Source organism: Centropristis striata, chromosome 4 (genome assembly GCF_030273125.1).
Source record: "Centropristis striata isolate RG_2023a ecotype Rhode Island chromosome 4, C.striata_1.0, whole genome shotgun sequence".
Lineage (NCBI taxonomy): Eukaryota > Metazoa > Chordata > Actinopteri > Perciformes > Serranidae > Centropristis > Centropristis striata.
Genome location: NC_081520.1, coordinates 31,908,657 through 31,924,185, shown reverse-complemented (window position 1 = coordinate 31,924,185; position 15,529 = coordinate 31,908,657). Strand labels below are relative to the sequence as shown.

Below are 15,529 nucleotides of genomic sequence, written 5' to 3'. Positions count from 1 at the left end.
AAAATAGTTTTTTTTTTCATTAATTCGTACTGCCTGTCAAACATCTGCAGCATTACTTTAAACACAAAAAAGCACAAAAAGTCATGCATGTAAACGACAATATATTGAGTCCAGAAACCAACTATCGTGTCCATTTTTATCTATTGAGCGATAAGTTGATGTGGTAATTATTGTGACAGGCCTAGTATAGTGTACTGTGCTTCACAAATCCAGTTAGTCATGACATAAAGACAAAAAAAGAATTTAGCTTTAATTACCGTACTTTCCTGTTATGACCTAAATGACACACCCTGTTAATTTGCCTTTCTTACTATTACACATCATGCAAACACTTCTGAATGGGTTGGAACAACAAATGGACAAATGGCTGCTCCAAATACGTCACCCCCATTCCTCTCCATCTGTGTGTCTTTCATAGGGGTGTTTCTATTACAGTCCAATACCCGGAATGAGGCGGGTCTCACTTGCTGAAACACCCCTAATTTGAATGCGAGCCATCTCGAGCGGTTGATTGACCGGCCGTTTTTTGACCCTGTCACAGAGCAGGGCCGTTTTTCTCCCCTGCAAAAAGCCTGGTTGCTGATTGGATAGAACGCTAAGCAGGATGTGACATAGAATTGACGGCACAACAACTAGTGCCATTTGTAAAAGCTGGCGAAGTAGCGAGTAGTCACAAGCGACAATAAACATAAGCCCCTTTCATAGTGTGATCCCGCAAATCCCCGCTATATAGCTGGAGAGTTGTGTGTCTGCTTTTTGCTTTAGGGTGTTCATAGTGATCTCGCAAAGATCTCGCAAAGGCGAGAGACTTCCCCAGCGGCTGCTCTTTCCCCTAATGGAAACACGGCTCATGTGTTGTGTTTCAAGGCCCCCAGAAGAGAAAAGGATCTCTCTCTCACTTTGTCACAAACACACACACACACACACACATTGGCCTAGAGTTGTCATGCTGGGCTACTGGACAGATGATCCATCATATGGGGAGGGTTATCTAAACTTACCACCTCCAACTAGCAGCTGTCTGCATGTGTGTGTGTGTGTGTGTGTGTGTGTGTGACTGAGAGGGAGTGATCATGTGTGAGGGTGCAGGTCTGCACATGACTGAATATATGTGTGTACCTTCTTCTCTATCGAGGACAGCAGGTCTTTGAGAATCGCCAGCTTGGTCACGAGGTTCTCCAACTCCTGGTCTCCACCCTGATTCACCGACTGACGGAGGGGAAAAAAACAAGAACAATTAAAATCCATGTAAGCCGTGCCGTTTGAAAAGAAGAAGTACAATAATAAAGACTGAGATGTTGTGTTTTGCAGTCATTGTGTGAAAGCTTAACAAGTTTTTAAGGATAGTGATGCAATAGCATGGCTTCCAAGTAAGACATTTATGATTACAATTAAGTAAATTAGAAACTGAACAACAAGTCAACAAGTCAACAATTCACATTGAATAATGGCCAGAAAAGTGTTTTTTTCAGAACACGATGATGTCACAGTGAAGTTGACCTTATGGGTATAAAGTGTCATAATTTGATCCTGTTAGACTTACAAGTGCATCTCAATACATTAGAATATCATGGAAAAGTCCATTTTCGGTTGTTCAAGTCAAATATCCCTAAGCAAGTATTGAGTCATATAGATGGACATACTTTTCAGAGGCCAACATTTCCATATTAAACATACTTTTTAAAATTGGTCTTTTGTAATATTAAACATTTTTGAGACATTGAATGTGAGGTCTTAATCAATAATAGCCATAATCAATATAATTAGAAGAAATTAAATGAATTAAGACATGAAATGTTTCATTCTTTGTATAATGGATCTACAAGTGTTATTTCCACTTTTTGAGTTGAATTACTTACATAAAAAAAACTTTTCTATTATATTCTAATTTATTGAGATGCACCTGTAGACTTGTGTGAAATTTGGTCATGATGAGCATATGAATTCTTTAGTTTTGGCCAAGAACTAATTTCTTGAGGTCACAGTGACCTTGACCTTTAACCTCCAAAACCATCATAGTTCTTTAAATCCTAAATCAAAGTGGACGTGCCAAATCCAAAGAAATCCCCTCTAATCATGAAAACAACATGCCCGCAGCCCGGATGTTGCCACCGCCGCTGTGGCATCAAGGCACTATAAATAAAACAACCCCACATGCACATATCCGAAACAACAAACTACTCTGTGTAAGTGTTTCCTTGTGATATATTATTTCAAGAACTGTATGAATAACTGTAGTGTGACAATGTCGGCCTCAACTGTCCCCAGAAGACCCTGAAGAAAATGACACCCAGGTGTATATGCGTGTGTGTGTGTGTGTGTGTGTGTGTGTGTATGTATGTATGTATGGATGGGTCATCCTATGTGTTAGAGACAATAAGAGTCCCCAAGCTGTCAGTATTTTTCGCCCTGCTTTTTCTTCCCGGAGGAGATATCGTGTTGGGAAGTTGTCGAAATAATGCTGCAAAGTTCGGCTTTTTTATGTTTCATTCAAAAATAATTCAGAGCAGTGAAGCTTAAAGTTTTTGAAAGTTTGATAAAATGCTGCAGTTGTTGTCGTCCATACATGTTTGATATCAGTTGAGTTCAGTTTGACTGAATACTTTGTTGGTCAGTCTGTGGGTTTGACTCTCATTGTGGAGAAATAAAAAGACTGAAGTGAGATGAATAGACTGAGAATTTTCTCTTATTTGACAAAACAATTCCTGATTGAATTTAATTTTGTGGACACAAAATGCAGTTTAACAATTAAATCCTAATATATTGTATCACAATACTCACCATATAGCAAAATGCTTAAAACCAAAATAAAATCGTATTGTGACTGAAGTATCGAGATAAAATCATATAAAGGGGCCTCTGCTGATTCACACTAATTCTCACTAATTCTGATTGACTGCTCTGCGTACAAGGAACTTTACTAGATAGCAAATCTGAAACGGAAGTGTTATGTCACATTCCATAATCTGAGAAACTGAATTCTAGTAAGACACACATCACATTTGAGCAATAATGGATGTGAATTACAGCAAATGTTGTAAGTGTTACAGAGAAGAACAGAGAAGTGGCTGGAGTTATGACCAAATGTCCACAAATATTGTGTCACTGCTTGGATACAAATGTAGACAGCTTATATTTACATTTGATGCAAAAAAGGGGCTTAAATAACACACACACACACACACACACACACACACACACACACACACACACAAACACACACACACACGCACACACACACACACAGACACACACACACACACACAGACACACAGACACACACACACACACAAAGAGGAAAAGAGAAGTACCTGTTGGATCATCTTGGAGACCATGAAAGCACTCTGCTGATCAAAGACTTTAGAGAGGATCTCCAGACCAGACAGAACCTTATCCACCTCCCTATTCAGGTGAAAAGCGAGAGATCCAAAACTGACTTTATTTACATGTATCTCAAAGGAATCAGATATTTAGGTGTGCATGTCAGAGCTGAACAATTAACTACAGATGATACAGATTTTCTGTAGCTCATCACAGTGTTTGTTTGTGCAACATGTGCCATTGTGACCAAAAGTCATACAATTCAGTGACGAGGAAAAAAATATTAGACCAGATAATGATTTTGGTTATTAATAAGAAAACCAAGGAAAATGGATAGATATCAGCTCTTAAATTAAACTCTTATGAGATTTTTTGTTGTAATCATTATATTTGTCCAAACAAATGTACCTTTAGTTGTACCAGGCATTAAAATGAACAATAAATTCAAGAAAACAAGGGTGGTCTAATAATGTTTTCCATGACTGTATATTAAAGGACAGCTTCTTATAGAATATGTATGGACAAGAGAGTATATTTCTGTGCAATATGTGTGCCTACAGATGCGCTGGTGTGTCGTTCTTACCCATTAAGGCGCTTGCAGGAGGCCACTAGTGTTTTGTTGAGGTGTGGCAGGGCGCAGGCTCCCTGTTTGACTGCCTCCAGGTCCAGAGCGTAGCTGCCCTTCAGGTACTCGTGGGAGATGGTGCTCAGGCCATTAGCCGCTGGAGCACTAAAACACATTTAAATAAAGTCCAGTGAGTATTCATAACCATCTTCCCCACATGCACATAATTCACCTGCTTTAAACTTTCAATTGATACTAAAGGATACAATATGTAACATTTCCACAATAATTTTATTCAAGGCAATAGTGTGTTTTTTTCAGTCGCCTGACGATGGCATCTTATAACCTTTACCCACTTTAGATGCTCTAACTTGTAGGAAACATGGAAAACACCAGTTGTTACATCAAAGAGTACTACTAAATCATAGAGTTAAGAATTATACTCAGTAAAACAGCTTTTCTTTTGTTACACAGCATTTTTTTTCCAGTAACTGCTGCCATTTTGCAACACAGAAACCCAGTAGCAACCCAATTTGTGGATATGATATTTCAATATCAACCCAGGTTACTTTGATGCACTACGATGACAAGTGACCAAGCTAATATGCATGGTCATGTTATAATGTTACAACAATGTTCAACACACTCATGAAGTTATTTTTATGGAAGAAATATTCTATCTTTATTCAAGAGCATAGATTGTTTGTGTCCAAGAAGAAGAAAGCACAAGCATGTGATTTTTGAGTTGAAGCAAACATTTTGAAAGAAAGCAGCTGAGTGCGAGCACAAAATGAGAGCATGAGGAGAATAAATCTGAACACGAGAAGGAGCTGTTTCACTGCAAAGGAATAAAATCATGCTCTCAAACTGAAAATCTACACTCTTGAATAAAGATAGGATATTTCTTCCATATATTTTTAGCATGACTGTTTAGCCAAGTGCCAAAACGACCCCATGATTGAATATGCCACAGTGTTTTGATTGAGAGTCCCCAAGGGTCAGAAATTACATACTGTGCTTTTAAATGAATGCGTTTAAAATTTCAGATAAATAGCTGTCATGTACTTCATACTGGCCATATCTGTCAGGAACGTGTGTGAGTCTTGAGTGCTGCATCTGTGCATTCAGGAATTTAAAAAAAGAGAGCTGACTTGTGTCCAATCTGCCACCCACAGACACAGACACACAAAAACACAGACACACTCACTTAAACAAGTGAGCCAGCTGTGAGCCAGCCTTTCTGACCTGTACATTGAAATGGTCTAGTTAACTAAAAACTGCTGACGCTTAATTCAATTGCTTGAAAATGTTGTTTTTCTGACAGCACATATGCCACTTTTAATATGGCCAAATAAAACACTCCTTCAGGTATAACCCCTAAAGCCTAAACTTTTTGACGCCTACAGTCATTTAATATGGTCCAGACCACTTGGTAAGCCAAATAAATTTTCCTGCAAGTCTGCAAACTGTAAAAAGTGTTGATTCTAAGTAGAAAGGTAAAGTATTTTTTCCTTCACTGTCTCTGATCTATCTATGACGTATTTTGCACTCATTTAGTAGAATTTAATGAATCGTAGGTGGAAAGTTTCACAACTGATTTCCATGACTGATTGAGCGATCCTTGAGATCTAAGGACCACTGTGACCTAGACTTAACTGTCCTTAATAACATACTAAATTTTACCATAATCTGACCACTAGAAAGGTGTCATTTTCAAGACGGGCAGGAAGCTACCAACACTAGGCAAAGCCGTATGAGAGAGGAGAAATCTGTTATTACTGAAGGGAAATTGTTGAGTGGTTGTGGTGTAAGGTGCTCATGCAGGAAGGCTCACTGGAACTGCACAGATATTTGTGGTTGTAAATGTAATAAATAATACAAGTGAAGCCAATAAAGTTCAACTAAATTAATGCATGTTATTCATTTTTCAGAATATATGTACTGTATATGACCTATATTAATGAGTTGGAAATTACATAAATACGTGGCCAAAATCAACATATCTATTAGATCAAATAATCATCTAGTGATATTCTCAAGAGCTTTAAATGATTTCTGGACCCAGAAAATGTAGATTTTCACACCAAGATTGACCTTCTAAGTGGCTTGGAAGATATATTGGTTCTCATAGACTTTATATGGCTGCCATCTCCAATCAACAATCTTGATGAAGTGGCTCCCATCAAAAATTGAAAGTTATGGTGATAGAGAGCATGTGGAAAAATATGGAGCTTTTGTCCTGCGAGTCCCCTTTATTTAGCTCAGCCTCCTGACTAAAAGGAGTAATGGTCATTTTAAAGACCTGGCGATTTTGAAAATGGGGCATTTCTTAGAGTCAAAAATTGGTAAACTTTTAATGTTTTTAAGTACATCTGATACTACTGTAAACCACTGAGAAACCTTTTGTTAGAATTTTATAGGGTTAAACCATATTTGCAACTTGACTATTTGTTCATATATATATATACAGATCTGAGCAACACACACATAAATGCAGGCACACACAAACACTTAATTAAAGCTGTGCATCATCTGTGACCAACTTAATGCTCAACAGGATGTGGATTTCCTTCTTCATGCAAACAGAGGGGGGCACTCAGGCAGAGCTGAGGTTATTAATAAGTTTTCGTCTGCTAATGAACTTACGGGTGTTAGAGAGTCTGTTTGGTATCAATAAGTAATAATGGTATAATTTTCTAACATTATTACATATATGATTATATGTAATAATAATTCATATGCATGAACAGAAAAAGTGAATGAGAAATTGTGTGTGTGTTAATTCAGATACAATCACAAATGCCTCTGTTTTCTATTTTTGTAATGTCGTCACATTCACAGTGAAGCAACATCCTTTTCTCTGTTGTGGTTGAGTGCTTGTGTGTGTGTGTGTGTGTGTGTGTGTGTGTGTGTGTGTGTGTGTGTGTGTGTGTACTACATGGTTAACATGCTGGTAAATAAGTTCTAAGAGTAGTTCCTAATTTGATTCTTATAAATTATTGTTATCAACTGCAATTTTGTGGTGGTGAGGTTGGGCCGTAGGTAAGTTGGGTACCATACATTGCATAATTTAGAGCATTTCTGTTAGACACACTAGGGTTATTGGTTGGTGCCACACATGTATTTATTTCTAAACACTATTTGTAGATAAGTTAGTTAGGTCTTTTTTTCTGGAGATCGTTTTTGTTTTATACTATTTTAGTCAGGCCTTGTTTTGTTTTACTAATTTTAATTATTTGGCACCGCCACCTTGTCCCATTCCTCCCAACCTCTTGTGAACGTTATTTGAACCTTTTTGGTTGAAGCAATTTGAAATAAAACTCATTTAATATACACCTCACTTTGACTCCTGCACTTTTTGGTTGTTGTGTTTCCGTCTTGCTTATTATTTTAAGAGGGGACGTAACATGGACACAATAAAAAAAGACCTAGTATAGACTTTGTACCTGTCTGTGGGTGTGTCTGGTCCAGGGGGAGTGGAGGTAGAGGCAGAGCGAGGGGGGAGAGGCGGCTTCTCATCCTCCCCATCTACCAATCACAAAAAAGAATAGTTAACATGTGACAAAAGGGAAACAATCACAGAGAGTGGAAGTGTATGGCTCTGGAGAAACCTGAATAGTCCCTGTCGTCGCTGACAGCTGTTTCCTCTCTGTCCACAGGGTAAAGCAGCGTGGTGACCAGACCCTGGCTGGGCTGCAGGTACAACGACACCAACTCTGGTAACGTCTTAAACCGCTTGGGCTGTACGCCCTGAGATGTCTGAGAGGAAGAGAGAGGAGGATATTCAAGGAAGCATGCATTTTTTACGTGGTTTAAACAATAACATCCAAACTCTTTGGCTACAAGTTGTCATGTTATTGAAATCTCTTGTGGCTCCTATTGTTCCACATTTCGTGTTGTGTAATCAAATATGAACCAGTGGTCTAAATATAATTCAACTGTTTTGGCAAACATTGCTCCCAAACCAAGGAAACTAAAAAAAGGAAGGGTAATTACGTCACAGTGTAGCGTATGAATGCACATTGGTGCCAAGTTCCCTCGATAAGGTTTCCAATTATTGTCAGGACTCAGGAGGTGGCGCTGATCGCTAAATTTCCTCTATTGGTCTGCACTTTATCACTCACCAAAAATTAGTACTTTGTAGGGCTAGGCGATATGGACCAAAAGTGATGTCCCCATATATTTAGGCTGAATATCGATATATATCCCAATATTTTTATCACAAAGTGAGAGCAAATGTTCAAAGTCAAAGCCAAATATGACATGTCACAAGTAATTTTATTGAAACCGTTTCTTTAAGTGAACATAAATACTGTATAACTGGAGTACCTTTTAAAAAAATCAAAGCTCCATAAAGTGCATATTTAAATAGAAAGAAAAGAAAATATTTTAAATAAAAATAGCCTATGAAATAAAATAGACAAATCTTTGTTATAAATAAAATAATAACGAACATTACAAAATAACTAAATATGGCATACCCTAAAGGCAGCATTTATATATAAAGAAAGAAAAAAATGGAAGTATGTCGATATATGCAATATGGTCTAATTCCACATTTAAATGTAATTAATCACATTTAAAAATATATCGATATATTTTTTATATTGATATATCGCCCAGCCCTACTGCTTTGTTTTAGGGATGGGCGTTTGGAAGAAACCTGCCAACTCGATTATCTGTAATGTTAACGATCAAATAATTGATTCATCGCTATGTTTCTATACATACTCCAGTATGTGTAAAAACATGCATACATGGGCAAAACAAAAGAATATATATATAGTACTATGCAAAAGCCTGTTTTGATAACGGACGATTTTATTTTGAAAGGACAAAAAGAGACTTCCTGTTGATCGTAAACCTAACTCAAGTGAGATTAAACTGTTATATTGTAGTTGATTGTTTTTTAATAAACAACGTTAGCATTTGCACTTTATTTAGCTAAAGTTAGTTAGCAATATCTCTATTGAGACATTAATTACCTCCGCCAAGAGGGTTACGTTTTCATTGCTGTTTGTGTGTTGAAGTTGTAGAATCGGCCAAGGAAGAACCAAATAAATTTTGGAATGGATCAGAATCACAAGGCAGATACAATCATTTATGCAACCAAGAGCCATTCTAGTTTTCAGACAAAAAACACAAATGTGAGCAATAAATAATCCTTGCAAAGGTGTTAAAGATACCATCAAGGAGCAGCGCTGTTAATGAGTGCTAGCTAATGTTACGGACTCTCTCGCGTAAACACTGTTATGACTTATGTGTCTGCTAGCTAATAATATAGGCTAGATGACGAATCAGTGAGGCAGATTTTAAGGAATTGTAGGATACAGTCAAGTCCTAGTGTGGTTTAAGGATATTGTTCCAACTCTGACAAGACGTGAGTCCAGCCAATTATAATGAGTCGGTAGCCCTTTTCATAGTGCCATCATGCAAATGTCCTGCTATATTGCCGGAAAGATCTGTGCTGGCTTTTTTCCCTAGGGCGTTCATAGTGATACCGCGAAGGTGTGATATTCGTGCCCTTTCATAGTGCAGTTCGGCGTCACGGAACGAGGTGGGAGGAGACGATAGTGACGTGCGACAACCTTTGTGGTTGAAATGAAAGGGGCTAATAATAAACTGATCTGGGGCCTGTTCCTTAACGTGAGTTTACCAATTAATCCAGGTTTATTCTAATTAGTATGACACATCTGACACGGTTGGCCCTGCCCCGTTTGGTCAGGTATCATGATGTAGCTATCTTAGACCGAACAGGGGCTTTAGTTGAACTATATGCTTAATAACAAGGGAAATTAATAAGCAAATAAAAAAAACAATCGTGAATATGACATGTTTTTCCCCTGATTTTGGAAACTACCCTGATATTATTGGTTAAAGTGGGACTTGCCATGCTCACCCCACCCTATTAACATCAATAGAAGTCACACCAAAGTCTGGCACCGAGGCAAAATTTGAAAGCTATAACAACCCTTTTATGGTTTCCTTGTTCAGAACCAGGAAGTAAATTTAGACTTTTAGACTCTCTTTAACGTCACAGCTAAGACCCTAAAAAAATCATACAGCAGGGACACAGATGTCTGTGATGTGGTCACACGAATAGTCAGAAGCACCATGTTGTCGTGTGTGTGTGTGTGTGTGTGTAGCTGGTAGTGGGGACTTCACAGCTGTTGGGCACAGCGCACAAAGAGGCTGCTGTTGGTGTGTGTGTGTATGTGTGTGTGAGAGTGAGAGAGCTCAGAGCCAACAAAAGCATCTCTGCCTGCCAGCTGCTACTGAAGCAAATACAGTTTTTGCTGCACACATGCACAGACACTTGACCTCAGAATATGTGTGTGTGTGTGTGTGTGTGTGTGTGTGTGTGTGTGTGTGTGCGTCTTCTCTGTACCTGTACAGCCAGAAATCCTTCCTCATCTGGGAGGATTCTGTATGTGTGGACATGCTTCTGAAACCTACAGAGAAAGAAACACCAAAAAAAGAGGAGAGGAAGGTCAAATTGGAGTAAAACCAGACAAAGGATGCAACAACAAGAAGAGGAGACAACTTTAAGACAAAAAAAAATATTTCAAGCCAGACATGCGCACATATTTTCTTGTACTTGACCTCAGTGGATAGGGTTGTGTGTGTGCATGTATGAGAGTGAGGGGGGTGTACAGAGTAGAGAGCTTCAACCTGTTGCTGTCTGTCACAATTGTGAGCGGGCTTTATCCTTACGGTAGCATGATACAGTAGAGCAGAACAGAGTGGAACCTAGCATTGTACATTGTAAAGTTACAGAAATAATACAAAATAAAAAATGTAAGATAGGATACAGATTATAAAGACAATTATCTAGTCCTTTCTCACAGAAATTTGTGGTATTTCTTTCAATCAACAACTAGTAACTGGGCGAAATTGAGTTATGACTAAAAATGATGTCTGTTTTATGAACAGAAATTGCAGTAACTACAAAATCCAACTCTAAACCAAAGCAAATCAGTAAATGCACTGACCACGGTCTGATTTTTATATATATATATATATATATATATATATATATATATATAGTGCAGTAACTACATTTTCGGGTTCAAATGTCAAATAAATCATCATGATTTTTGAGCATAAAAATAACATTACCAATACGTGTAGAAGTAAGTGTCATATCACTTACCTACCTATAACACATTTGGCTGGCCAGTTAAAAAACTTTGACGCAGTTTTCCTCAGTTTTACCCTTTGCGTAGTTATTGCAGTTAGAGTTTGTAGGGGAGAAGTGTGCATAACATTTCAGAGTCTGGATTGTATTTCTGATTGCTTTTTCTTTTTTTTCTTTTCAACCAATCGCAGATCAATGCTCTGACATTGTGATTGCACAGCTGTGACTACACGCCTGCAGCCACAAGCTGGAGTTTAATGATTGTCATGTCCACATTTCATGTCTGCTCAGTGGACCAGATGCAAAATGTTCAATTTGCAAAGCAAATGCAATGGTTAATGTCTGTTGGTGTGTATACTGTATGCGTGTGTTATGGCCGTGTATCTGCTTAGATGCATGTGTGTTAGCACGGCAGCCTATGCAAAACACCTACGTATGCTTTTACTGCTGTGCACACTGTGCCTATTTACAGTATGTGTGTACTGTATAAACTGAGGGGAGGATAAATCCATGTCGGGACTTCATCCTGCCCTGACCCCTCAGCTGTTTTTCCGGTCTTTCCAGGTCAGTGTCCCACAGCTAAACACACTTCTTAAACAAGCACTGGATGAAAATATAAGACTGGAGTAACATAATGAGAAGCCAAGCCAGTTCCTGTTAGACTTGAGCATTAAAAGTCACATTTCATTAAGTGGTGATGTTACTCATTCCCTTCACAGACCAGCAAAGTGCCATGATGGAATAAACTGTATTTCTTTCTGTCTAATGGGTCCATAAAGGTAATCAAACCTGGCTTCACAACCTTGATCCTGACCAAAGCTTTGATGTTTATCACCAGTAGAACAATGAATGGGCATTAGAAAATCAAACCAACATTTTTAGGATTCGACATGGAGTTTGACATGCCCAAAAATGTACACCAGGGTCTGTCTGGCAATTAATGAGAGTTTCCAGTATATCTGGAAGTAAACTATGATGCGTTTTAAATTTGGTCTCACTGTGTTTTAACCTTTGTACTATTTCCTTTCTGAGGGCAATTATGTTTTTACAGGCTGCTTATCGCCAATTCCTGCTGTAGAGACTTGGATACCAAAAAATACACTCATTTTTATGTGTTTCTTTTTCTGGTGTTCTTGCCTTTATTCAACAGGTCCTGGTTCAGACATTAACCCACAGCATGAGAGTTAAATGATATGATACTAAGCTACTAAACAACCAGGACACTGAGGAAATAAGTTCCCACGTTGAATTGATTTATATACAGCAGCATCGATCAGATTGTTGGCAGTAACAGTTTCATATATCATGTCTGCAGCAGTTGCTCACACTAACAGTATACACTTTAAGGCCTAGCAGTAAACACAGTCGGTGAGATGAACTGTTCCTTTTGTCTGTGTGGCCTCTGAAACCATATCCACATTTAATCCTGTCATATTATAAACACAATGCATTGTGGGCCTGGTGGCACAGAATCCAAAGGAGTCACAGCAATGTACAGTAGTTTGTGTGTGTGTGTGTGTGTGTGTGTGTTTGTGTGTGTGCGCAAGTCTTCCTGTTGGCAGCTGAAGAGATTCTCTGCGGATCTGTCGGATAAATACTATTGTTTCAGTAGCAGTAGCAGCAAAGTTATAACAATGGGAGGGAGACAGAGAAAGAGAAAGAGAGGTTTATTATGGGATAGACATAGACGTAAAGCATACAGTGTGTGTGTGTGTGTGTGTGTGTGTGTTATATAAACAAAAGTCTGTCTTGAGGCTAATGATTGCCCCAACACCTCGTCTTCTTTGGTCTCATCCAACCTCAAACTGCAGCGTGACAGTTTAATTCCTACACTGTAAACTGAATGTGTATCGACACACACCGCAGTGAATTGTCTATGTAACACTACTATATTACACTACTTTTCATTCAAAATGTAACCTATGCCTCAATGCTCTAGCCAGTCATCTCACATTGGTGTAACAATTTGTATGATGCTTTATGTTCTGATTCTTGCACGTGGGAGCAAAGATATAATGAAAAATTGCAAGGAAGAGGTCTAGCTAAAAAAGAAAGTGCTATAAATATATGTACACACCTGTGGTGTACTGTACTTAAGTACAATTTTGACATACTTGTACTTTACTTGAGCATTTCCACATATATATTTTATACTTCCACTCTATTGCATTTTTGAGGCAAATATTGTACTTTTTACTCCACTACATTTAGCTAACAGCGTTAGCTACAAGTTACTTTTAACATGAAAAAATACAATCAATTTAAAATGATTACGCATGTTTATGAATCAAACCACAAAAAAGTACATACAGTGGTTGAATTAGCCCTACTTATACAACAGTCAAATGCTGCTTACATAAATGCATCAATAATAATAATACAATCATATATTTGGAATATATAAAACATCCTGAGTGAGTAAGTAAGTAAGTTGAATGCAGGACTTTCACTTGTAGTGGAGTCATTACTGCAGTGTGGTATCAATACTTCTACTTAAGTAAGAGATTTAAACACCCACTCACACACCTTCCTGGTGAGGAATGTTTTCACAGACACATCTCGGTTTCAAACACACAGGAAAACAGAGGGCCATGCCTGAACCCTGACATGTTTAGACGCGCTGCACTGATACTAAAAAATATCTTCCTGACAGCAAAAATAGGAAACAGTTCAATACCTCTGTAGTTGTCTCACTGATGCATACACACATGGATCAATTAAATACATGGCCTACAGCTGAGAAGAGAAATTCCTTAGCTAGAGGGCTATTTTATGATATATAATCACACTGTAGCAGTCAGTGACAACACTCTGACATACAACGCATTATTTAAGGTATTTTATCTGCACCATCTGTAACACATAAATACCAAACATGTCTGGCGCACAAATCACACTCATTAGGCAAGTCAGAATGGTCACTTCCTTCCCCATGCAGCACCACAAAATCCAAAGTCTGCAGACTGAAACGGCCACAAAGAGGAAGTTAAAGGCAAAGGCCTAAAGACAAATTGGCCCAGAAATCAGTCCTACTGCTGGTTACTGCTTCTGCACAAACCACCGGTCTATTCTCAGACAACAGCACAGTGGAACACTTCCTAAACACACTGGTGCCTCCAAATCTCTCAAAAAGGAAGTACACAAGTCTGTGTATGCATGTCACGAGGGAAAGCTAAACAAAAGCCTTGTGTTGTAGCCATGTTCAGGTGAAATTAAACATTTGGGCATGTAAATATTGTGTGTGCAAAGACTTTAAAGAGGCCACCTGGTTTAAACTGATGAAATGAGTAGCACCAGGGCATGGGTTTATGGTGGAAGTAATGGCATTCATTACGGTTTAAAAAGTTACAATTCTGATTCATCAATGGTGATTATTCCCAAAATCTAGTTTGAACTAATTCAACGAGAGTTAACAATAGGCCTGTCACGTTAACACATTTTTTAGGACGATATATTTTCCCAGAAACTATCACGATAAACAATAGTATTGTTGTATTGTTATTGTTTTAGTTTTATAACGATATTAGAGCATGAAAAGTACATCCTTTTCCACAGCAATTAATTTTTAAATCTCGAGAATATTAAACACTGGAATTGAAATGTGGAAAATAAATATTAAAATATCCTAGATAAATAATAAAATGAATAAACTACAAACTACAAACAAAATAAAGGGTTTTTTTGGCAATTCATACTGCCTGTCAAACATTTGCAGCTTTAATTTACACACAACACAAAAAAACACAAAAAGTCGCATGTAAACGACAATATATTGAGTCCAGAAAAAAACTACTGTGTCCATTTTTACATATCGAACAATAAGTCGATACAGTAATTATCGCGACAGGCCTAGTTAACAATTATGCATAACCGCAAGCAATCCCACACAATTATTGTCATCAGTTTGGATAACAACATCATCACCATGTTTCACTGTGGACTTAATCATGTGACAATTTGGTAGACATTGCCCAACACTAGTGTATAACCTTACAAAAAGAGTTACAATTGAATAATTATTTCAGCCTGAGGAAGGTGTTGTATCTGTTAACAAATACAACTTAATCCTTCACCAATATACTTTCAAAGGGCGAGCTTGTAACCGGCTAGTTTGACGTTGTTTGCTTGTCTAGACAGTTTAAAAAAGTTAAAGCATAAGAGAGAAAGGCGATTTTACTCAAGCAAGAGCAAGAGGACGCCACACTAGGGGCCATGACTAAAAACACTGTGCTATTCAGCAGTCTGGAACTTTTTCACACGTCTGGTGACTCAGATTTTACTTCCTGGAAATGCTTTTTTTTGGGGCACAAGTTCAAAAGAATGACAGTCGATTGCTTGACCATGTCTGTTCCTCTACGGCATCAGGGGGTGTTGTGAAATACTGGCTAATCCCTGTTTTCAAAGATATAATTTATGAAGACAGACAGCTCGTTCTTACAAACAACACTACATGACCGGTGACTTATTATTAATACTGGGGAATACTAATACCATGTCATATTACT

At 38.0% G+C, this 15,529-nt stretch overlaps 1 protein-coding gene across 1 annotated transcript in view; it reads right to left on the bottom strand.

The window, feature by feature from the left end:
• inppl1a (inositol polyphosphate phosphatase-like 1a) overlaps positions 1-15,529 on the bottom strand; it is a 39,920-nt gene that overhangs the window by 21,238 nt on the left and 3,153 nt on the right. The window contains exons 2-7 of the mRNA XM_059331667.1: positions 10,275-10,338; positions 7,498-7,645; positions 7,333-7,414; positions 3,905-4,051; positions 3,312-3,402; positions 1,120-1,209 (exon numbers count right to left, since the gene is read on the bottom strand). Of these exons, the coding sequence (XP_059187650.1) occupies positions 1,120-1,209; positions 3,312-3,402; positions 3,905-4,051; positions 7,333-7,414; positions 7,498-7,645; positions 10,275-10,338 (622 nt within the window). The remainder of the gene's footprint in view (positions 1-1,119; positions 1,210-3,311; positions 3,403-3,904; positions 4,052-7,332; positions 7,415-7,497; positions 7,646-10,274; positions 10,339-15,529) is intronic.